The 26,442-nt window shown below is 37.0% G+C and overlaps 1 protein-coding gene across 3 annotated transcripts in view; it reads left to right on the top strand.

Moving 5' to 3' along the window:
- RELN (reelin) overlaps positions 1-26,442 on the top strand; it is a 532,794-nt gene that overhangs the window by 265,305 nt on the left and 241,047 nt on the right. For all 3 annotated transcript variants that reach the window (XM_040472867.1, XM_040472866.1, XM_040472865.1), the window contains exons 7-8: positions 2,891-2,987; positions 8,332-8,383. In XM_040472867.1, coding sequence (XP_040328801.1) covers positions 2,891-2,987; positions 8,332-8,383 — 149 coding nt within the window. The remainder of the gene's footprint in view (positions 1-2,890; positions 2,988-8,331; positions 8,384-26,442) is intronic.

The following is a 26,442-nucleotide window of genomic DNA, read 5'->3' as shown; positions in this document are numbered from 1 at the left end:
TTAATTGACCATATAAGGATGAATTTATGTCTGGGCTTTCTAGTCTATTCTGTTGATCTGTGTACTGTTTCTGTGCTAGTACAGTCCTGTTTTGATTACTACAATTTTGTCGTATATCTGGAAATTTGGGATTGTGATACTTTCATCTTTGTTCCTCTTCTTCAACATTGCTTTGCCTATTCGGTGGTCTTTGTGATTCCATATATATTTTGGGATTATTTTTTCTAGTTCTGTGAAAAATGCTATTGGTATTTTGATAGGGATTGAATTGAATCTATAGATTGCTTTGAGTAGTTATGTACATTTTAACAATACTTATTTTTCCAATTCATGAGCACAGTATATCTTTCCACTTATGGTGTCATCTTCAGTTGCTTTCATAAATGTTTTATAGTTTTCAGAGTACAATTCTTTTACCTCCTTGGTTAAATTTATTCCTAGGTATTTTATTCTTTTTTGATGCAATTGTAAATGGGATTGTTTTCTTAATTCTCTTTCTGCTAGTTTGTTATCAGTATATAGAAATGGATTGGGTTTCTTTATATTAATTTTATATCCTACAACTTTACTGAATTAATTTATTGGTAATAATAGTTTTCTGGTGGAGTCTTTAGGGTTTTCTATCCATAGTATCATGTTATCTGCAAATGGTGACATGTTACTTCTTCCTTACCAATTTGCGTGCCTTTTTTATTTTTCTTGTCTGATTACTGTGGGTAGGATTCCCAGCACTGTGTTGAATAAAAGTGGCAAGAGTGGGCATCCTTGTCTTGTTTTTGATCTTAGAGGAACTTCTTCCTTCTTTTCACCAACAGTGAAACTTTTAGTTTAGAGTTCGCTGGAGGAAAAGGGCAGATAGCCATTGTGAGAGTTGAACATTTAAAAAATTTTTCTCTGTCAAAGTTGATGTTTCTCTCAAGCCATTTCACAATGACTTGGAAGCCAAATAATCCTCATCTATCACTGAGTAAGACCCCCACTATAATTTTTGTGCTACTTGTCTGTACTCTTATCACAATCACACTCCTTGAAAAGATCAATGTACAGTTTAAAAATAGAGAAACAGTAGTAAGAAGTTCATGTAATAGGTTCTCTGGGGAAAAAAACCTAATATGCCAGTTCTGGATGAAAGTGGTGGAAATCTGTAGTAGTAGTAGTAGTAGTAGTAGTAGTAGTAGTAGAGATGATGATGATGATGATGATGATGATGATGATGATGATGATAATGGCTGACAGTTACACTACCACATCATGCTAGCTATGTGCCAGGTGCTATTCTAAGACCTCAAGCCTTAACAAAAGTTTTGTTTATGAAGTTGTCTTATATTTCTTTATTCCTTCAACAGATATTTGTGGATTACAACATGTCACACATAAAACAGGGAACCAGAGATATGTCTGTCACCTTTCTGAAGCTACTATTATGTTTCTTCTAAAGTCAAAGATTTTTTTCCAGAATTTTGCTTCACAGCAATCAAGAGAAGATTCAAAGCTCCTACTAAGATTTGTGATGCTATGAGATACTAACATTTTAAACTTCATATCAGAAATTGTTTTCTTTATTCTAAAAAAAAATCAAAGTTTCTTGACTTTATTGATTTGCTTATAAACAGCTCAATGGAAGAGAAGAATACCAATTACTTAATCCAGGCAATTCAATTCACATGTAGGAAATACATTTATTTGCCAAGTTTTTATTTATTTACCATGCTTCTGCCCCTTGGCTTTATGGGATACCTGGTATCTTTTCACACTTTTGTCTTCTTCCTACTTGAATGGGAGTTCCTACTCCCTCTTTTTCTGAAATTAGCAAGTAGTTGAAAGGGCAGAATACAGTGATCTCAAGAACAAAGGGCATGCTGCCCTTTCCATGTTTGGCACCTAGAAAGTGAAAGTCTGAAAATGTCCTTTCTGCATGAAATACAGGTGTCAGGTGGTTTGAGGTTCAGACAGAGGAAACATAGATTATCCTTCCTACATGTTAGATATGTAATGATTGTATGTTGAAATGTCATGACGCAGGGCATTGTGTTACTATAAATATGCAAAGTCAAATCCAGAATATCCATACCTTCAATTTCTCCTAAAAACATGAATAACTTTATTTTTGAGCTTTTGTCCTAAGATTTTACTAACCACTTCATTTTACAGTAATAAAAAAGCAACTAATTAAGTTATTTGCAAGATGAATATATTAATTCAGTATCCAAAATTTGCTTGATTTAGAATTTGCATCTATTTTGGATTAATATACAGGTTAAATATAATCTGATTTCATTATTTTTAGCATGGTATATTTTATAGACATTTTACAGATTTATTTGAGGATAGTAATTTTAAACATTCACACAGCAACTCAAAAAAGATGAAAATTTGTGAAACATCTTTTATTTTCAGAGATACAAGTTTTAGTTCATTCTAAGTATATATTACTTTGCTTGTCTTTAATATTTGCAAACATTATTGTACTGGATATGGTATATATTATATATAATTATTGGTTATAATACCATCTGCCATTATTAAGTGCCTACTAGGAGATTGGGTCTGTCCTCTGTGTCTCATGCACTCTCTTGTTTAATCGTCATGACGACTATGTAAGATTTAGGTCAGTGTTGTTATTCTCATTTTATAGGTTAGAAAACCGAAACTTTGGAAGATTAAGTAACTTGCCCACTACTGCAAGTGACTATATAAGAACTGGGACTTAAGTTCAAGTCTTTCTGGTTTCACATTTCGTGAGCATATCATGCTACCAAAAAAACTATAACCTTCCTGAAAATGTTGATTTGAACCAAATAACAATAACTTACCTCTTTCCTTACCTGAGCGATAAACCACTTTGTGCTACTTAATTCTCAGACTGTGTGTGCATTCTCTGTTCTCACAGGGTTGAATGTAACAACTGTGAGATTGGAGAACAGTGTGGTGCAATTATGCATGGCAATGCTGTCACCTTCTGTGAGCCATATGGTCCAAGAGAATTGGTAAGTACATGCTATTTATGTACATTATTCCAAATACACTGTCTTAATGGAGTTTTTGCCAACAAAATATTCTTTTATGCTCATATAAGTCATATGAAAATTTGCAGTATTATTTATATTATAAACCCCATTACAAATATCTCAAAATTGGGAGCAGTGATTTTAGTTTATTTTCAAATGTAAAAATAATTTGGGAATAAAATTGACGTCAATGGATCTCATTATACATGGTGCGTCATTATGATTAGATGGCTTTTTAAAAATATGGGTATGACGTGTGACATATATGACACACATATATCTATATCACACTTAAATAATTTATGACTTTATAAGTTCTTATATAAAGCTTTACTTTTAAATGTCTTACAGTCTCTTTGCAAGCCAAAAATGTTAGATGAGCAGTTTTATCACATTATTTTAAAAGGTTGTGTCCTAACCACAAAGGAAACTTAACTGATTTTTTTTTTAAAGTGGGAGTGCACTGAATAAACCAGTTTTTAACAAATTCGGGTTTGTGTCAAATTGTTCAGGAGTAGGCTACTTTCCTTTCATTTAGACTGATTAGACTTTGCATACCAAAGAGAAGTTCTTGGATCATACATAAAATGAAACATGAGCATTTAAAATTAAAAGCCACAAAATCACTAGCCATCAGCATGTGGCTAATGAGCCTTTTGTTGTTACTTGGTTCTGGCAGAAAGACTACATTTCACATTCTTGAAAAAGGATATAAAAGCAATTGTTACGTTTTACTCCTGGCTCAATTTCTTAACAAGAAATGTTCTACTCACAACATCTCTTATGCTTTGCTTTTCTGGTTTTCAGCTTGAGCTTCCATACTTCTTTTTTCTCCCACATCTTCCTTATCATGGGGCTTTTAGGTAACAGGTTGTGTTTTTCACCCCTACATCACACATTTTGTTTGAAATTCATTAACTTTAAAAGTGGTCCAAAGACTGGCTTCCACAACACAAAGGGGAGGAGAAACTAGCTAAGCAATTAAAAGAAGATTTAGTTATCAAAGTGAAAGTCCATTAATTTTTATAACATGGTTCTTATTTTATGCTGCTTGAATATCCCTTTCATGGCAATGGATACATTTAATTTATTAAAGATACGAGCTGCAGAACATTGATAAATTGAAGAGTTTTTAGCTGAAATTAGAACACAAACAGAATTAATTGGATGCAAATTAAAATAATAGGTGCTCATAATTCAAGTCTCACAAGGTGTTATAATATTCCTGCAGACAAATGTGACTCTGGTAGTGAAGTTCTTCTTGAAAAAATCGATTTGCCAGTGCACTTTAAATAATGTACCATGACTGAATTAATTACCTATAAACCTTAAAACAAAATAAAATTTTACTGTAGTTAATTGAGCTTAGGATAATGCCTTTTGTAGAATGTTCTCCCATTCAGTAATATTTCTAGAAATGCTTGAAAAAAAATTTTTTTTGTTCTACTGATTAATAAGAAAGAAGTATCTCTCAGAATATAATGCCAAAATTCATATTTCAGTAGCATAAAAACTGAAGTATCTAGTTTATTTGATCCATGTGTATTTTAATCCTGATTATTTCACTCAATTTATTTAGCATTAGAGTTTATATACCCAATGGGCTAGTTTTGAATTGTATTATATAATTAGCGTGAAATTAGCCTTCCAACTAAAAAAGAAAACATTCAAAATAATCACATTCATCCAAGGAAGAAAAAAAAACATATGCAGATTTATATTCCCATCTAAGTATGAGGGATTGTGTTACAGACTTCATGGGAGTAGAATAAAGATACATTAACAAAAATAGGGATGACACTCAGATTTTCCACCCTAGCAACTTCTAATTCTCAATAATTTTTATGCTGCATTTGTGTCCTGGGACCAAAAATAGAGATTATACCCAAGTTGTGTTTACAGATGACAGATCAACTGAATGAAAAGGGAGAAATTCGGTTGTCAGTTTACATGGTATTATGTTTTCTAAAATTCAGATATTTGCTTGGTACCTCAAGATGGAATACAGTCCAAATTGTTGTGTATGAGAACTGATGAAAGGTATTAGCCCCCCAAACATCACTTTTTAACAAATATGCCTTCTTATTTTTCATAAATGTAATTCTTGAATTTGTGAAGCAGAGAACCACAGGCAAAGAAGCTTAGTAGGCTAATGCTCTTATCTTTTATACTGCCAGCAAGAGCATCTCCATTTTGTGAAGTTAGTCACGTGGTCATTTTATTTTAATAAAAGCCACAGTCAGTGAAAGGTGCCATCTGTGGTTGCATGGGCATACCGTTCAGTTATGTCTCCACTGCTGCTGTGTGGCCGCCCTCACGTGTTTTATTTAGCTCACTGAGGTCTCCATGGTTCAGGTGGTGACATGTAACTTTACTCATTTTGCTGGTCTGACATGAAGGTAATGAGGAATTCACTCATCCTCTCCTTTAAGAGAAAATGTGCTCTCTCAGAGCATGAAACAAGTTGGTTATGCGACCCTCAGTGTTTTTAAAGAAATTACTTATTGAATTATTCTCAGTTATTTGCAAATGCATTTTATTTTAAAAAACATTTTTTTGACATTTATTTATTATTGAGAGACAGAGAGAGATACAACACAAGCAAGGGAGGGGCAGAGAGAAGGTGGGGAGACACAGAATCAGAAGCAGGCTTCAGGCTCTGAGCTGTCAGCACAGAGCCCGATGTGGGGCTTGAACTCACAAACTGCGAGATCATGACCTGAGCCTAAGACGCTTAACTGACTGAACCACCCAGGCGCCCCTGCAAATGCATTTTAGTTACAAGGAAGAGTTTGAGCTAAAACAGGATCAAACCCCCCAAAATTTGCAGGGATGATGTGCAGAACCCACAGCCTCAGCCTGTGGTGAATTCAGATTCATTTAGTGATTGTAGTAATTTTCTACGGTTTGGGGTCTAATTGATAAGTCAAGATCATTGAAATTTGGTAGGAGAAAAGTTCTGTCAGACATTCATAGTTGCTGTACTATTTATCAAAAGCCATTTAAGAGACCCTTTCATTTTCAGAAGGTCCTATGTAAACACTTTATGACTTTGCAAACTAAAATTACATGTGTGAACTCCAGGCTAATAAATAATTTATTAATACATAAATTTATTAATACCTAAAATATAGGTGAACAGATTTTTATAGGCAATGCTTCTTGTTATTTTTTCTCTTCATCTTTCCTATTCCTTCTTGTAGCTGACAGTTTTACTAATGGGCTAAAAAATGGGTAAAGGTAAAGCAGTGAGAGTTAACTATTCTTCCAGTCCTTAGCTTCCCTGGTGAAGAAATGTAGAATCAATGACTAATCTAAGTCCAGGGTCACTCTCAGTTAGCATGTGTAATTTGAAATTTGGCAACATTCCAGGCAACTTACTGCGTGCTAGCAGTGGTCATGTCTGTGGAACTTCATCATGCAGGTGACACAGCCTCATTTATTACACCCACCAGGATAAGTATCTAAGACTCTCTAGTATACCCAATACACCAGCCTTGGCAATAACCATGGTGCTTTTAGCTTATCTGATACCATTGTTTAAAAGAACTTCTATTCAGGAGTGTTTCATGATTCACCTGGGAATCTACTGAGTTATATAAAATCAGAGGTGGAATGAGCATTCATTCAATTTATGTGAAAACTTTACAGACTTTCATGTGCCTCTTTGGACTGTAAGATCGAATTTTCCAAGTGAAAAAACCATGAGGACAAATAGTTGAACTCACTCTAAAAATTGTGGGAAAAAAAAAAAAAAAAACCAAAACAACACAGATTCCTTTAAAGGAATCTTGAAAAGGAGCTAATATCATAGTTATTTAAAGAAAACTCTGTTGATCCATTTTTCTCTAATGACTCTGGTGAGGGGAAGAGAGGAGAAACAGGGCTGTAGACATGAAGGGCCAGTGTTCTCGTTGCAGATAATCTGTGATAATGAGGGATTTAAATTATATGGAGAGAATTTCCTCTGACACCCTGACACCAATGATTTTTGCTATGGTTAAAATCAATTAGGAGCTGATATCTATAGTGATATTTAACAACTTATAAAATGTGTCTCTTGCCCTCCCCTCTTCTACCTTTCCTGCTTCTTCATGAATTTTAAAGTCACGTATTTAAAGCATACATTCAGCCATCTTTCCAAATTGTGTTGTAGAAATGGAAAGCATCCATCTGATCTTTTGATACATCTCAGCTGAATTCTGACTAAACAGGAGGCTTGCTCTTTTTTCCACCAGTTCCCCCCAGAGATTCATGACCTGGGTATCTCCTGATCCTTCCACAGTTGTGGACTCCATCTTGTGGGCACTGATAAAGTGCAGGGATAAATCTCAGGATGATATTATGACATAGAAAAAGTGGAAGTAAGACAGCCGACTGCTTTTGCCATGGTGGAAACACAGTTGTCCACTTTGTAATTTCTAGATGCTTTACAGGGTCAGGAAACCAACAAGAGAGTCTTTGAAAATGAGAACCCTAATTGTCATCTCATTTGAGCTGGTATGGGTCAAAGTCGCTGCTCCACAGAATACATTTAAAAATTTTTTTAATTTAAATTTATTAAAAATTAAATAAGGTACCATTCTTCTTTCAGCAGGGGGAAAGTTGTTTAAGCATGCTTCTTCGAGAAACTAATAGGAAGTAATAGAAATGTATTGGAAGGATATTTCCAAGCTTATAATTTGATTACTTTTTTTGGAAAGGTAGTGATTTTATTGACAAATATTCCACATATAGTATTCCACATATAGTATTCTACAGTTCATTTATTTAAAGTATGCAGTTCAAATTTAGTCACAAAATCATGCAGTCCTTATCACATCTGTAGAACATTTTTACCATCCCCTAACAAAATCTTATACCCTTTATTAGCTGATGTATTTCTATCTACTTTTCCCAACATAATCTTTTTCTTCTCATTTGCTCTTAACTGACTTCCTGGTTTTTATTTGAGAGCCTTTTTATGGCATTTGCTTTGGACTTTAGATCTTTTGGTGTAGGATGGAGGGGAAGTTGAGGGGGGAGGGGAGGGGCTGTGTTAATAAGTATCCTCACAAGATTACCTGGCAGATCACACTAAAAATGGTTTTCAACAGGACCCTGAGAAAACATGTACCATGAGTGCCTGAGTCAGGATCTCACCGTTGTTCCCCATAGAGAACCGTGAAGTGTATTCACATTCAGACTTACTAATGAAAATAAGCCAACCACTGAATAAATACACTCTCTTTCCTCTTTTCACTCTCCTTTCTTCCTGACAGCTTTTTCTCTTTATCCTCCTGTCTTTCTATCTTGTCTTATTTTGGTATATTCCTTTTTCTAGATTACCACAAGCCTTAATACCACAACAGCCTCTGTCCTCCAGTTTTCCATTGGTAAGTGTTTTTAGCAATTATAGCAATTTAACTTGGAAGTGTTTGTTTTAATCATAGTGTACCATCAGGAGTATAGTGCCAAATGCTTTTAGATTTAGAGAAGAGTCTGTCTTAACGTTGCTGTAAATAATTTAACACATTTTTAAAATGAAATTGAAAATTGTAAATGCTGCATTCTGTTCTCATTTCTCTCCAGCAGGGAGCAGTATTTAAGAATGATACAGATAATCCAAACCGTTTTAAAGTGATTTACATATGGATTTTGAATGTTTGTGATTATACTGTTACAGCAGAATTACCTTACTGGTTGTGTTTTGCTCATATTAAAATTAAAAATCTGTTAAATTTCTTGCATTTTTACCGGCTGGCAGTGAAAGAGATAATTACTGTTCCCTGAGAGAAACCAGTCAGGACTTCATGTTTGACATAAATAATCTATGTTTGATTCAGACATGGATCATTTAAAAATGACTCTACCTGGCAATATTTCTTTTAAGTGCTTTTGCATTAGAGTTAAAAATTCCTACCTGAAGCATTCAGTAAAAGTAAAGTACCTTTTGATCAAGCGTTTACAGTTTTGTTATCTTTGTTACTTTCCGTTCTAATTTCCAAAGGCGCATATATTAATAAGTACCATGTACAGGTTTCCGGTAGGAATGTTCTAGCTAAAGAAAGGTACTGCCTTTCTAGATGGGGGCCAGTTTTATTGATCTTGGTCCTGTAACATGGAAACCTCTTCCTGGCCTCTGCCTATGACATGAAGATTGTAGCAGCTATGCCCTGGGGACCCCTTCTTCCAGATCGCCCCCCAATCTCCCCACCCCCTTCTCGTCCTGATCACAAGGTAGGGGCTCACGCTGGTTGATTGTGCCTCAGAGCAGTTTTTTTCCAGCCATGTAGATGTCACTTTCTCATCTGCGGAGCCTGATTTAAGCATCTGTAGGTATGATGTGAAACTGCCTTGTTACAGTTTGGGCTGTTTTCTTCTCACATTGATAGCATGACTACAACAATTTACAGACTACTCAGAAGTCCATATGTGGTCATAAAGAAAGCGTTAGCAAAAACAAAATAATGAGCTTTTTTTTTATGAGAGGGTTTTTTTGATCTATCAGCAAGTGCATCCCAAATTTTCTGTAAATGTAATACTTCTATAATCAGAAACAAACAAAGTTCATTTTTTCAAAGTTGGGGTGCTACAAAAACAATTTTTTAAATCCCTAGCATGATAGGCAAGTAACTTAGAGTTTCTTAACCAGAACCAATGTGTTTAAATTTACTGTGCTATTTATATTTTTTTAAAAAGCTGAAAATGTTTTCCTTTTTATCTGTATTCCAAGTATTTACTCTAAGTTTTTTGTTAGGGCAATGAATATTAATTTCAGATATTATCTTTAACCAAAGAAAGTATACTAGAGCATCCTCTTTAAAATATATGTTTCATGGGCACCTGGGTGGCTCAGTTGGTTGTGCGTCTGACTTCGGCTCAGGTCATGATCTCACAGTCTGTGAGTTCGAGCCCCGCGTCGAGCTCTGTGCTGACAGCTCAGAGCCTGGAGTCTGTTTTGGATTCTGCATCTCCCTCTCTCTCTGCCCCTCCCCCACTTGTGCTCTGTCTCTCTCTTTCTCAAAAATAAATAAACATTAAAAAAGAAAGAAAGAAAAAAGAAACCATGTAGTGGCAAACCTCTAGTTATATAGTGTATAGTGGTGAGTGGTAGATTCAGTATCGTGGACAGAGCTTTTCAAAAATGGTTTTGTGTATCTCATTATGAGTACTTGGAGTAGCATCATTCTGTTCACATGGATGGTGTGAGGGCTAGATGGGGGCATGCACACAGGTTTGAGAGATGTCATAATTGCATGAATTCATCCTCAGCTTTATTTAGTCCCACAATAACCAAATACCAAAATAGCAAATGCAGCCAAATAGAAGCCATTGTATTTATACTCCTGTCAAAAATTATATTGAATGTGTTACTAAAAAAAAAAATTATATGTACACAATCATTTATATTTCTTTGTATGTTGTGGAATTATCCAAATCTGTACTAAGAGTGTGTTTAAATATGGCTAGATTTAGTGTCAATGCCTTGTAAATCCTTTAGGATGTTAAAGGTCATTGTGTAGTGTGATGATTCAGATGTATTAAAGACAATTTTCTAGGGAATTCTGTCATTTTTTGTGGCTTCAGTGGTGAATTGCATTCACAATTGTGGACATATAACCACAACTGAATAAATTATTGCCTTGAAGCTTTTATATTGTGCTTGTAAACATTTTCAGTCCCATGACAAGCATTATCCAAGGGAATCCCAAGTACCAAGTCTATGGGTATGTGTATAGAAATGTCTTGGATTACTAAGGTTATCAAATAAACTCTATCGTGTAATGCACTCCCAGGCCTTTCTAAATATATACACCTATACACACAGAGACATGCATGCACACACTTAAAAACATATGCATAAATATACAGGCTACCTTAACCAAATGAATTTTAAATTTAAAGCATCCTGAAAACACAACTCGGGAACCTGAAATTTATCGGGTTATCAATAGCTAAAGCATCAGGAAAAGTGTCCTAAAATGTTCTTAGAAGAACTTCTCATTTTTCCATTCCAATGAAAGATCTCATATCTATTTCTGTGCTGAAGCATTGATCTGCTATAACCCTCACTTGATTCATTAGGGTCACCTAGTAGAATTTATGGTCCTAGCCTTACAGGTATTTACCTGTTTCCTTTCGATTTCCTCCAGGATACAAAGAAAAATTTGAGATTATGCCCTTGCAAGCCGTTATCTTACAGGTGTCTCCAAACTGCCTTCTCAGGCAGTGTCCTAGGTCCAAGGGAAGTGCTGATGGTGTTTTTTGTCCTTCATTCACTTGACAACATGCCACTGAGTATTTGCTGTGTGCCTGCCAGCCTTTTCCTGAGCTAACTCTAGCTATAGAAGGACAAGGAAAAAAAAGAAAGAAAGAGAAAAACGTTTTTACAGTGCTTAGTGGTTTGGTAGAAGGCTCTGGATGCATACAGAACATGAAACCTCTAGAGAGCTGCCAGATTATTATAAACAGAGATGAACATGTGTACAGGTCCCCATGATGGCAGGTCCTTCACAGTAGAGCAGGTCAGGCCTTCTGCCTTCTTAGAGAGGAGAATCCCTGAACCCCAACAACTGGAGTCATTGGAAAGGACAAAGGTTTTCCAGGTGAGGAGACAGAGTGACAGAAGCAAGGTATAGGATGGGAACATGAGTGTCCTCTCAGAGAAGAAAGACTGGCCAAAGGATGGCCATGGTCAATGTCAGAGAAAATGTGTCCATTTGAAGAGTTAATATACATCACCGGGAGTTTAAACTTAATAGTCAATAGAAGTCAGAAATGGCCTCTTTCTCTCCTGGGCAATAAAGAAATATAATGAAATTAATTCTTAAGAAAGATCTTTTGGATAGTTGTGTTAAGAGCAAACTTGTCTCTTCCTTGCTATAAGTCTACACTGACTCACTCAATAAGATCTTGCCAGGTACTATGCTTGTTTAGTTTAGCCTAGCTCTTTCTTCATATTAATAGAATTTGTAGGCCAAATGGGGATTAAAGGTAAAGCATTCAGAAACCTATGCCTTGAAGAACAGAATTTGGCTCAGGAGGTAAATCTGTCTTGTCCATCATGGTATTCTCAGCCCCTAGCCCAGGGACTCAAAATAAGTACATGCTCATAAGTATTTCTTGCCTGAGTGACAGGTCACTATTGCAGAGACATCTGTAATAGTATGTAACCAAGTGCTAAATTGGTTCCATGCAGACATTTCATGCCAAGACAGGATTTGGACATGGTGATCTGAGGACCTCAATCAGTGGAAAAGTTGACCCAGAAGGAAACATAGAATCACAGTATAGCATGCTTTTAGTGAAACCCGTGGGCAGAAATATATATACATGAATTTATCAGTTTGTTATTATTGAACTAGCTAGAATCTACTACTTGTTCATAATTTATAAAATTAGTACATTTTTTCTTTGGTTTTACTTAGGAATATCCTAAAGATTTGGGTTTTGTGTGTGCATCTTTTTTACTGCCTTTTTATTTGTTTTTAACCATCTCAAGACAGAGGAGAGTCATTAAATTATAAATGTTTTATATTTACAGATTATGTCCTTAGAAGTAAATTGTTCTTGTATATACTGTATGTGCCACAGAGAGTCTCAGATATATGAGAGCTACTCATTTTGTATGAGTGTATTTTGAAAAATAAAAACTAGAAAATTATAAAAGTTAGAGATACTCTTATTGGTGAGTTGGAAGATTGCTTTGTAAAAGAAAAGTGATCTGGCATTATTTTTTCTTAAACAGTTATAGTGAATAAAATACAGCTTGTAAGAGGTATTGTACTGCATTTAGCCTAAGGGAAGCAGCTTTTCCCTCAAGCCTAATTCATAAACATCTTAATTACTCAGAACTCTTTTCAACAGAGAAAGTCTCTGTCTACTCTTAGAACAGCTAACTCACAGGGAAGAGAAATCGAGCCCTCCGTGTCTTGGTAGGAATTCTTGCCCATTTCCTCTGTGAGCTTCCTGAGCTCTGTTTCTAAATTAGACTCTCATTTTTTTCAGGAGTCACTCTCCTTGGTAAGTGAGTAAAACCTTGGGGAATTTATTATGAAATAGTGAAAACCTCTTCTAAAATCATAATCTCTAAGGATGAGACAAAATCTCTGATGACTTGAGCTCAAAACAGATATTAATAAAATAACAGAAGTTTAGAAAAATTAAGTGGTGAAATTGGTTTAATATATCTGCATTTAAGGTTAAATAACATGTTTTATTTGAGTGTTAGATTCTTGAATATAAAAGATGTTAAGATAAGTCTTGTTTATGACTTGATTTTTAGATCTTCAAAGATCTACACTAAGACAAAAACTGAAATCTTTATATACAGAACACTTCTGTGTTATCTAAATTCGGTAAAGGTTTGGAACTGATTATGACTCAGGTGATCCTGCTTCTTCATCCTGGACTTGATTTATTCCTTTTCAGGGATTTCATATTTTAAAAGACCAGCTTAAGTAAACTTTGTATGATTTCAATCCCGCCTCACCCCACATTCCTATTTTAAGTAATAAAAGGGAGTGTTCTCAAGCAGTGTAAAATTCTACTAAGCATAAGGCTCTGGCAAAGATCGTTGAGATTAATTATAAGTGTTCTTGAATTATTAAAACTGATAACTAAATAATTATCATCATGTGAATTAAAATACAGTTTGAAAGACACTGTGCCCTTTCCCTTTTGAAATATTTAATTCTTTGTCACTCACATTGATGAGGCTTAAAAGATAAATATCAGTAATTCATTCATAATTATGTTCTACTAAAATTTATCGAGTGCTGTTCTAGTAGAAGGATATAAGCAGTAAACTATAGGGTGAGAAATTGATCATTGGTATAGACTAAGTGGTCTCGCATTTGAAAGCTCCTTGGCCTAACCTGATATCTCTGAATCTCCACTTCCTCCATATTTGATGATACCTACTTCATTCTGCTTTGATTTATACATTGGTTATTTCTGCACATCCACTTTCACCGTTTAAAGCTTAAATGTTTAAAGCCCTTTAGGGCTAAGTAGTGTACAAGTATCCCCCTTTGTTCATAGGGCAGAATTTTGCTCACAACTAGAACTAAGTCACTGTGGACTGTATTTGATTAAATTCATAGGTTAGGAAAGAGATTTAGTGATATTCCACATTGGTGCTTAATATTATACTCCTTCTCCGACTGCTGGGGTGAGGGAGCATGCTGAATGAAATACATGGGCAATATTAGAACTTGATCTAAGCCAGCAATTTTCATTTTTTTTTTAAATCAGTCAAGGACACTTGATTGAGGATTCTTCTTTCAGAGAGACCTTTAGGATGTATGCTATGTATAATGTGATGTTTCTACATCCACTGTGGAGAAAGCCAAACCCAAGACACTGCCCAACCTGCAAGGACTTTATTTACCAAATAGGTGGGGGGGTTGGGGGGGGGCTCCATGTGTGAGAAAAAGCCAAGAAATGGGTGCAGACCACAGAGAAGAGTGAGAGCACAGCCTGTTGGAAAATCCAGACAGAGGGAGGTCCGGTGGCAGGACTTTATCATTTGGAAGGGAGACTGCTAAGAGCAGGTGTGGTACTGCTTTAGAGGCTAATCACCACAATGAAGGTTGGAGAGATGGAAGCCTGCAGGGAGACAAGGCAGAGGCCATTCTAAGACCTTAAGATCAAGGTCAAAGCCAGAATTGCAGCAAGGGTGGTAATGCTGAATTTTCAAATTGCTGGGGTTGGGGAGGGGCAGTACTTAACACCTGCTGCCTAAGGTGGGGATCAGTCCTAGAAAATGAGCCAGACCTAAGCACTAGGGCTAGGTTGTATGGCCTTGGCCCTGAGAAAAGGAGGGCTGCTTGGCAGGGAACCTGGCAAAGCCTGACACATTTTGCATTTCTCTTCCTTGTGTTTCTCCCAGCATAGGATCTGTTGAAAGTTCTATGCTATGGGCTTGGGAAGAAACTTGCAAATGGGTGGGCATCAAAAAGTGGCTGAAAATAGCATCGTATTCCATAAATTGGGAGAGAATTGGTTCCTTTCTCTCTCATGATAAGAGTGGCAGTAAAGAGGAAAAAATAAAAATATTTTGGAACTGAGAGAATGGGAATAGGACTTAAAGAGAGAAAGGGACGGAAGGGGAGGAGGACAGCTGTTCATTTTATATCCTGTGGTCATTGTCCATCTGCCATAAACTGAAAGAAGTCACCTAATGATGTTTGGGGATTTCAGCCAAGGAAGTGACTAAGGGGCAAAATATTAAGTACAATAAATCACATACTGTCACATTTATTCAGTAAGAAAGGTTTGTAGATCCAGTAGCCTGTTTACTAACAAAGTCGGTCAAAACAAATTATTGCCAGTAGCCTCATTCTAAAGATAAACGAATACAAAACAGGAAGTAAGGACGAGTTGCTTTTAAAACCCAGCCCTTTTTCTACACCATAGAAGAGGTTTTTTGAGTTTAAAGGAAACATGTTTTGAGTGTAAGTACAGAATATTTTTGAGGATTTTTACTGTTGTACTTTATTTGACCTCCCTTAATCCTTAATATCAGTTTTCAGTAGATGCTTAAAATGGACATTTTACTTCCATATAATGGTCCTTAACAGTACTGTCCTTGAAATATGCTACTTCAGCTAAATATATGCAATAATCCCCCCTCAAAGGATATTTTTTGGTGGACAAAATAGAGGTGGAGACATAAACTATTTCCATATTCAAGTGATTGATTAACTGATTGATCTTTTGGGACAATCAAAGATTTTGGACATGTTGATTTCTCTAAGCTGACAATTTATATTAATAAAATAATAATTTATCTCAACTTCAGTCATCCTATTTTACCAAAATTGAATTCCTTTGCTCTTGACACATCCAAGAGTTATTCGAGGATCTCCTCTCATGCGGAATGGAGCTGTTCTTAATTAAAGTCATATCTGTGGGCTCCTTTCAGTCACAATTCTCATCCCTGTCATTTGGGACTGAGAAGCCCCAGGATGCTTCCCAGGGCTGCCACAAAGCATTATCCGATACAGTAACCATTTTTTCCTTCCCTGCTTCTTACCCACAAATCAGACTGCTGCCCCTTGGCTACAGCCCCTGAACTTCAGCAAGGCATGAGCTGCTGTCTTGGTACAGACACAGGCCAGGCAATCCCAGCCTGTACTTTATGAGAGCCTAAAGCAGCCCCACACAGCAGGACATAGCCACAGCGAGACATGGGGTAAACAGCTAACCAGATGCCTCCAAGGAGTGGGGGAGACCGTTGGCTCAGTTGAGAACATCCCTGTTAGCCATGGTCTGAGAATTCGTAAAATAGTCCACGTGGGGCCAAATTCTCATCTTCTCGGGTAGGTTTTTTTCCCCTTTTCCGTGAATTCTACATTCCAAAGTACTCTGTGGACAACTGATGTACAGGAAGGTAATATGTAGTAAAAACAATTTGTTTCAAAGATTATAAGGCAAGAAGGTAGCTCACTACTAGAGTAGAAACATGATTACATTTTTACGAAATTTACAAACTAATGGAACAAATAGATATAGATGTGCCACATAACAAAACATAATGCACAGTACATAAAGGGTAATAAAGTTGAAGTTTTTGTTCTAGGAGAGAAATAAAAAACAAACATGAAAACTAAGAAACATTAAACCAGTTATCCTGGAAATTAGAGCATTATGTGCCTAAAATAGAGAGTCATCATTTAATGACTATTCATCAGGTAGTACTTCTATGCATGTTATCAAGATGTTGCTCTATTTATAGTAGGTTATTTTGATGTCATGGGCTAATTCCCCTAAGATATTTCTGGCAGTCTCAGTAACAAAGGAAATAAAAATCCAAGTGTAATGTAATCATTGTTCTACATCAGTGTGGTTACTGGAAATTAACATGCACAACTGCCTCCAGTAAAATATTTGAACAGAATTTTGTAAAACTATAGAAATATTGATCATCTGCATAATAATGATCTATGATTTGCTTATGGCAGAATTATTTTGAAGAAAATGAATTACAAAATAGCAGATATGCTTTTCACTGTGTTTCTTGATGCTTTGGGGGACAGCGAGATTATTTACTCCTCAGTGAGAAGTACTGTCCTCAAAAATCACTCTTAGCAAGAAAAGGGTAGGTAACTGCCAGAAGTGCTTATTTTACCAGTATCTCCAGGTTCTTCATCACATTTGTCACAATACAGAATGAGGCAAGTCCCTTTCTTCAATGCCCTGGCCTATAGTAACACGTAATATCCCCTGGGAATGACGGTGTCTAGCTTTTTAAAAGCTTCTCTAAAAGCTCCCCATTCATCTCTTCTCTCTTTCCATTCACTACAACCTCAAGTTAATGGTCGTGTCTTCCATTTATCTACCTTGGAAAGATGAGAAGATGGGTTGATCCTGTTAAGATTTGCACCGGTCATAGCAGGGAGTTCTAAGTAGCCAGATTACATCCATTTCATAACTTTATGATCTTTCTATATCAAATGCTGTGGTTTACATGCAGCTCCCGAAGCCCTGCTTGTCTCTGAGGTCTGAGTTTTGAGTAATGGCAGCAGCAGCAGTTGAGCTGCGGGAATCCTCAGCAGGGCTCCGTCCAAATACTCCTCCAGCCTTCAGTATTTATGGGCCCTGCTCTGCTATCCAGAGGCATGATTTCTGGCAGTGCTTTGCCCCCTCTATAAATTCTGTGAGATCAGTTCTTTCCTCCTTCTGGGGCTCTGTGCAACATTTAAAAAGGCAGCTTGTTTTTCAGGCAGAGCTTTGAGGAAAGCGGCAGCCTCCCAAGAGGACAGTAGCTCCTTCCATTGTTTCTGTTCTGATTTACTTTGTGAAGTCCTGGGCTTTGTGGAGAAGGGCATAACCAAATAAAAACAAAACTGCCCAGGCATTGGGAGACTAAAACCATGTGACTTTGCTTCTACTTTAAGAGTAAAAGGAAATAAAGGGAGCTTCTGGAGATGCAGGCTCACAGTCCCTAATCTGTAATTCCAAATGACAAAAAAACTCGGAAAAACCACTCGCCTATTTTTTTTTTTTTTAATTTACATGATGGCAAAGCCTAATGTGACCTGGATTCATCTGTCAGCAAGTCCTGATTTGAAATAATTTAAAGCTACTTATAATCTTTATGGATACGACTTTATGGATACGATCTTCATGCATTTCACTGCAGAAATACTAATGTGTTTGGTTGCAGAGGATTGCCCCAGACTTGGCTGGGGATGCAGCATAACATGTGGTTATGCATATCACCTTTCTGATATCCGTAAGTTAATTATGTAAGTAAGTAACTTGGATCCTGAAATTTGTCTTACCTCAAGGGATTATGGACCTGTGTGTCTGTGATCCTGAGGAAGGAAATAAATCTTAAATGCTTCATAGTAGAAATTACGAATATTATTATTTTTTAAGTGGCCTTGATTTTATACCAAATTAAACTATTTTTTTAAGCTGTTTAGTTTTTTAGGCAACCACCTGAGAGGGATGAGGAGAAATGGAAATGTTCATTTGGGAATTTTTGAAACTTCCTGGCCCTAGAAAGTATTTGTAACCTCCACACACGTATGTTATGCTCAATGGGCTATCATGCAATGAACAGGTTTTCAATGCACTTACTAGGGGTTTCATTCATTAGCAGATAATTGCTATTTGCTCATGGGCTTGTGTATTCTTGGCATTATGAACTCTAACAGTTTTTTGAGGTTTTCTCAGTCATATTCCATAAAACAAGGCCCAGAAGTTACAGGTTCCTGAAGGTTACTGTAGGTAGGTTTCATTCAGGTTCATCTTTAACATACGCCAAAAGTGACTGGCGTGTGTCCAGTGTAAGCAAACAATTATTTAAAAGTCATTCCATCAATCTTAATGCAGTTGTAATGTGATCATTTCCTTGTAAGAATGTTTTGATTGAGCCAGATCTGCCTTAAGTAATAGAGAAGAAAATGATAACTTTTTGTTCTCTTTTTCAGTGCTGTCCTGCATTAAAATACATTTATTGCTTGAATATGCCATGCTAAGCAAAGTAGAAAATGAACTATGTAATCTAGACTTCTGTGCTTTAGGACCTGTGATTTAAGACATTTATGAAATGCAGGAAGGAACATGAATGAAGTACCTGCTCTGAACAGGGTTGGGTCTAGGTTGTGTGAGTCTACATTTGAAGCTTATATAATTTTGGGTAAGGCTAGAATCTCTCAAAGGAAAAATACACAGAACTACACATTCAAAATTAGATGCAAATGTGAATGTTTATTTAGAATGAGAAAAAAGGGATGCCTGGGTGGCTCAGTCAGTTGGGCATCCGACTCTTGAATTTGGCTTAGGTTGTGATCTTGCAATTCATAGGATTGAGCCCCATGTCAGGCTCCCTGCTAATAGCACAGAGCTTGCATGGGATTCTCTCTCTCCCTCTCTCTCTGCTCATATGCTGACTTGTGCACTTTCTTTCTCAAAATAGATAAATAAACTTAAAAAGAATGAGACAAGAAATCACAACAAATTACAAGTTTTTAGAAGCTAATAATACTCTAAAATCACAAATCCAGAAATATCATATCTTTGTTAACTAAATGAAATGCGCTATGATACTTTTTTCCTTGAAATTTTTGGCTGCATATTCTTTTTTTTTTAATCCCTGTTTATTTTTGAGAGAGAGAGAGAAAGAGAGACAAGCCCAAGTGGGGGAGGGACAGAGAGAGAGAGGGAGACACAGAATCTGAAGCAGGCTTCAGGCTCTGAGCTGTCAGCCCAGAGCCTGACATGGGGCCCAAACTCACAAACCATGAGATCATGACCTGAGCCTAAGTCAGATGCCTAACTAACTGATCCATCCAGGTGCCCCCTGGCTGCATATTCTTAAATCACCTCTTCAAATGACAATTTTATAATATTTTCTATAAAGGGAATAGAAAGATAATTCTGCTTCTAGCTTCGTGGTTCAGAGGGTTTTTTTTTGGTAATTATTAACATTTTACCTTCACAACGCCTTATTGATAACATTATTTAAATGTTTAGGATCATTATCAATTTGAAAAATTGTTACCTTCTTTCAGGTATGAACTGTAAGAGTTCAGGGCTTTTTCGTGTATAGTCACTAAGCATAACTACTCTTGAATTCCCATCACTTGTTAAAGAATTTATCACCATGGTCCTTGAGTCACAGTGCTAAGTATGTCAGCCCAGCAGGCAGAAGGAATGTACCTGGAAGCTCTTTCTATGCTGAGAATGTGTACACTATAAAATGAAAGCAACCTGCGTAAGTACATCATCATATCACACCAAACCAAAATAACCTTATTTTCAAACTCGGCTCCCCTTAGCTGAATCTCAAAAGCAGCCATGGCCACTCCAACACTATCGGACATGAGGGGAATATGGTGAGGGAGTAGTCAGAATGCAGATGGCGGTCTTGACCAGTATTATAAAACATGGCCCTGTAAGCACATTACTAGAGGTCCTCCCAGGGCCTTGGAAGTTGCTCACAAAAGGGAGGGGGCCCTGAAGATTGACCTTCATCAGCTTCATAGTGAATCTACTTCTGTCTACACTGTTACTGTCTACACTAACATGTTAGAATTGAGCATTACATTGATATATGTTATTTTGATGCATCTTTGTTTACATTCTGATAAACTTTTGTCATTTCCAGACTTTCCCTTTACTTAATATTCTGTTGTTTTGCTTATCTCAGAACTCCTATGTAAGACCATGGAGATTTCTTTTTTTTTTTTAAGGTTTATTTATTTATTTTGAGAGAGAGAAAGAGCACAAGCAGAGGAGGGACAGAGAGGGAGGGAGAGAGAGAATCCCAAACAGGCTCCACACTGTCAGCACAGAGCTAGATGTGGGGCTCCATCTCACAAACTGTGAGATCATGACCTGAGCCGAAACCGAGAGTCAGGTGCCCAACAACTGAGCCATCCAGACGCCCCATGGAGATTTCTATATACTGCTGCAGCTAGTGTTCTGATTCCCAATAAGTTATTAGTCCTTAAAATCATGAATGCAAAATAATGCTTTTTTTAATGTAGATATTTTACGGCATGTATTCTTTACCCTCTTAATACCATACAGCATGTTTCCTTGTCTTAAGACTCATTTTTATTGACTAACAACTTTTGCTGTTGGTATAAACAGGGAATGGAAAAGAGCACTGAATCTCAGGAATCAGGCCATACAGTCCTTCCCTGCCAGTTGACCTTGCCACATAAGCTTAGGCAAGTTGTGGAGGCTGTCTGGACCTCTGGCAGCTCATTTGTAAAGTGGGAGTATTCATCTTCATGACTCTCTTCCCACTGGGGTCCTAAATCCTAGGACTGGGTGACAAGAATGAACTGGTGTTAACTAGGAATACACTTTGTCTGAAAGTATGGTGATGGCATCTGTTCTAGTTAAGGCAGCCCCCAGTGAAATACCAAAGTACTTACCATATCCTTATTCAACCAGTTATGGTTAACTTAAACCTGTACCTTGTTCTATCATGAGGAAAAGATATTAAATAGAGGGACATCAAGTGAGCCATGTAATGGTGTCACCCAAACAAACCTCAGCACGGGAGATCAAATGAGCTGCCCCTCTGGCTCTTCCTACAAGAGCATCGGTCTCTGTGCTAGTAGACTGAGGCTGTAAGTCCACCCCATCTCCTTAATCTGATCTGCTGTGAAGCACACAAAAGAGATAATAATAAGAGTACATTTACCATGATGAGCACTGAGTAATGTATAGAATTGTTGAATCATTCTATTGTATACCTAAAACTAGTATAACACTGCATATTAATTTACTTAAATAAATTTTTAACTTTTTAAAAATGTTTTAATGTTTATTTACTTTGAGAGACAGAGGGTGAATGCAGGAGGGGCAGAGAGAGAAGCAGGCTTCAGGCTCTGAGCTGTCAGCACAGAGCCCAGTGTGGGGCTCAAGCCCACGAACTATGAGATCATGACCTGAGCTGTAGTCAGACGCTTAACCAACTGAGCCACCCAGGTGCCCCAAATTTTTTAAATAAATAAATAATCATGGGAGAGAAAGTGAGAAAAAAAATTTAATTTTTAAATAAAACATTTTTAAAAAGATAAGAAGAAAGAGGAGGAGGAGGAGGAGAATGGTATCGTATTTCCAAAAGACTCTCTTCCTAGAATTTAACAGATTCTTTCCTAGATTTATTTCAACCATGTTTTTCAACAACTGTTCACTGAGCTCCTCTTCCCTGTGAAGCAGCTCTCAAGGCACTGGAGAGACAGGATTTACAAGACAAAATATTTGTCCTGGTGGAGGTGGCATTCTGATGGGGGTGCTGACAAATGAATGTGTCAGCGAGTAATAAATGTGATGAAAAAATAAGTCAGGGGTCAGCAAGTGAGGGGTAGCATTTTCTTGGAGGTGGCTAGGAGAAGGCCTCTGAGCTGTAACCCTTGGACAAAGGCCTGAACTGTGCAAGAGGGTCAGCTTGGCAGAAGGAACAGCCAACATAAGAGCCATGCAGACTGCCATTGTGTCACCACAAGAGCCTTGAATAAATGTACTAAATGATATTCTTAAGTGGGAAAGGTGGTTCAAAGGGTATGCATTTCCTACTGTTTCCTAAATGACAGCCAAAGTCAACAGAAACGGGACTTTGTCACAAGAATGTTAACTGGGTTTTTGAGTTTGCATGTATCTCTGACATAAGAAATACTTTCGATAATTGGTTGACTCATCAATTAATTGGTGGATTGCTAGATGAATCATCTTAGCCTGGCTTCCTGTAACAGAAGTGGAAAGTTAGTTGTCTATTTTTTTCTAAATTATACTAGGGATAGAACTATTTAAATATAACCAGGGGTAAAGTTGATACCAATTTCAGTTGTAATTTTATTTTATTTTATTTTTTATTTTGAGTTTATTTATGTTGAGAGAGAAAGTGCAAGTGGAGAAGGGGCAGAGAAAGAGGAGAGAGTGAAAATCCCAAGCAGTCTCTGCACTGGTAGCACGGAGCCCCATGCAGGGCTTAAACTCGTGAACTGTGAGATCACGACCTGAGCTGAAGTTGGACACTTAACCAATGGAGCCACCTAGATGCCCCTAGGTTGTAATTTTAAATTGAGGAGAATGATTCATAGATCAGACTAAGATTACAATAAAATATTTTTTAGAATTACAGTGATGAGGCTCTAACAGTAAAAGGAAGCAGCCATAGAGAAATAAGCCTTGCCATTCTTTTTATTCTTTCACTATTAAATAACAAGTACCTGGTACTGTTTGACACTTGTAAATATTAATGGTTTCTCTATGGCAATGATTATTTTAGAAACAGATTTATAAGTTATTACAGAATTTGTTACTTAGAATACAGATGTGGATTACCTGGCATCTTAAATTTAATCCTGGTTGCCGTATTATATCAGGTTCATGCTTTTCACATAATTAAAATTGTCTAAATTGGGAAATGTGAGGATATTGCTTTTTTTGGAATGCAGTTTTTTTAAAATCTCTTTAAAATGCCTTCGTATAGATTTTAAAGCAAACGACAAAGAAACTCTTTGGGAGAAGGTTAATCTTTGTGTTTGTTCTGAAAACCCAGTTAGGAGTTTATCACATTGATCTTGGGGGTGAGAGGTGATCTAAGGAGGCTGTGATGAAGGTAAAGGAAATGTATAGATTTAATAAATATGTAGGAAGAGGGTCCAGAGGCTTGGGTGGCTGGCCACAGGGCAGGGAAAGGAGGAATGTTTAGGGAACCTGCAGAGAAATGACACCCAAGTAAACATGTTTCTTCTAGATGCAGTGTCACTCAGCTCCTACCATAAAACCTGAGAGCTGAGTTGGTGACTGGAGGGATATTTAGGCTAGAGGTGGCTCTGTCCTTCAGGCTTTTCTCTCTACACCAAAAACCGGCCATTATGGCTTCAAGTCGTAAGCCTGAGTAGAAGTAGCAGTACAGAAGCCCATCCCAACCTGTTGTGACCAGGTGAAAATGTAGCACTGTTTTTTGTTTGTTTGTTTTTAAGTGTGTTTTTGTTCACCAAACGCAGTACAGTGAAGTGGTCAAAAGTGTGGGTTCTGGTCTATCTAATTCTGAATTTCATTTACCACCCCCCCCCCCAGTACACTTCTCAACTTCTCTTTGCCTCAGTTTCCTCATTTGCAAAGTAGGCATGCACAGTGGTACCTACCTGTTCATAGCAACTGTTATTGTTCTCTTGACTTATTAGAATGTATTTTCTTGATGAGTGCTACTAAAACTCTACCTGATCAGAGTTTCTGTTTTGTTTGATGCTAGAAACTGTAAAACCAAATTTTCAACTCTACTCCAGCAATTCTGTGGCCCTTAGGAAATGTATCTGCTTACACTGCTTTGTCTTGCTATCCTTCTCCCAGAGCACCATCATTTCTTATCAGGTAGACTCTTCTCTTCCCCACTCATGCATTTACCAGTGATGCTAACAAACAAGTAGTTTATTCATTTTGGTCTCAGTTTTTATTTCCATGTTGAATGTATAGGATCTCCACTGAAGAGCCTGGAAATAGCACAAAATAAAAGAAGCCATAGGAAAAATGCACTGTAAGTTCTTTGATAAGGAGCAATTCAATGTAATATTTAGCCTGTAAACAAATATGGTCAGAAATGTGCTCCTTTTTCTAGGATAAATGAATTTGTGAAGTGAAACAAAAAAAAATTGAATCGTAACTGAAATCTTTTAAACAGTATGAGCCAAGAACTGTTTTATAGGCCCTGCTCATGTGTTAACTCCTTACTGTTCACAACAGTACTATGAAGAGATTGCTATTATTATTTATGTTTTATGATTGTGGAAATTGGGCACAGAAAAGCTAAGTGATTTGCCCAAGGTCACACAGCTAAGAAGGGTCCAAGCCCAGATTGCAGCCTAGGCAGCTTGCCTCCCCCATCCTCTCCTATCTGCTGTGCATGCTTTCCTCTCTGAAAGATAGCTTGTATCAGAGGATATTTCACTCTAAAAAAGGTAAAGTAAAAAAAATTATATAGAACTATCAGTAATGCTAACACTGAATTTATTATCATGTGGACTTCCCTCGTGTGAGACAAATTAAATAAGATATGTTTAAACCTATATGACACGTTAACCTGCACCTACCATCAAAGATTTTCTCAATCCATAACATTACAATTAAGAGTAACATTTTTCAGGGCGCCTGGGTGGCTCAGTCGGTTAAGTGTCAGACTTCAGCTCAGGTCATGATCTCACAGTTCATGGGTTCAAGCCCCACATCAGGCTCTGTGCTGACAGCATGGATCCTGGAGCCTGCTTTGGATTCTGTGTCTCCTTCTCTCTCTGCCCTTACCCCAGTCATGGTCTCTCTCTCTCTCTGTCTCTCTCTGTCTCTCTCTCTCAAAAATAAATAAACATTTAAGAATTTTTGAAAAAAAGAGTAACATTTTCAGGGTGCCTGGCTGGTTAAGTCAGAAGGACATGTGACTCCTTTTTAAAAAAAAAATTTTTTTTAATGTTTATTTTTGAGAGAGAGACAGAGACAGAGACAGAGAGATGGATACAGACTCAGAGGCAGGCTTCAGGCTCTGAGCTATCAGCACAGAGCCCGACGCAGGGCTCGAACCCACAGACCGCAAAATCATGACCTGAGCCAAAGTCAGACGCTTAATCAACTGAGCCACTCAGGTGCCCCAAGAACATGTGACTCTTGATCTTGAGGTCATGAGTTCAAGCCCCATATTGGGTGTAGAGATTACTTAAATAAACAAATAAACTTTAAAGAAAAGTAACATTTTTCTATAAGGTTACAATTGTATTAAGTTTCTTCCTAAATGTAAAAGTGTTTTTTTCCCCCTTAGACCAGTGTGTTAATCTATTCAAATATTCGACAGAATTTGTTTCAACAGAAACAAAACAAATCAACTTAAAGAGACAAGATAATGCCACAATCAAGAAGATACTGCATTTGAGAAGCTTTTTAATACAGTAGAAAATGATTCCTGATGGGGAGATCAGAACTCGTGCCTTGGGGCTGATATTCTGTGTGGCTTATGACTACCTTGTATGACTTTGCAAATTGCTCGTTTTCAATTTTGCTGGGCCATTATAATAAGACTTTACTAATAAGCAAAATCATTCATCTGGCTGTCATTGTTCTTCACATTACCTTATCTGGCTGATAAAAATGTGCCATAATTACTGGTGTAATTTGTCTCTGATATTTTTATTCTGAAAGCAGACTGGATTATGGAACCGTTTAAGTCATCTTAGGGCATTTTCTAATTAATTTGTGGGAATTATTACCCTGTTGACTATACAGCACTACCAGTTAATCTGTGGTGAGGAAGTATGCAATATAGATATTCTAAAGTATGGTGTCGAGTCTCTTTATACTTTGACTCTTTCAGGCAAGTCAAAAGTCCTTAAGTCTCATCTACTGTTACAGTACCCTTTTTCACTAGAAACTCCACTCAGTAAAAAGGAAGAAATGGAGAATTTGAAGTAAAAACATTATGGCAAACTTC

The sequence above is a fragment of the Herpailurus yagouaroundi genome, unplaced genomic scaffold, assembly GCF_014898765.1.
Source record: "Herpailurus yagouaroundi ecotype Mexico unplaced genomic scaffold, PumYag 100, whole genome shotgun sequence".
Taxonomy (NCBI): Eukaryota; Metazoa; Chordata; class Mammalia; order Carnivora; family Felidae; genus Herpailurus; species Herpailurus yagouaroundi.
This window is presented reverse-complemented; position numbering and strand designations above follow the sequence as displayed.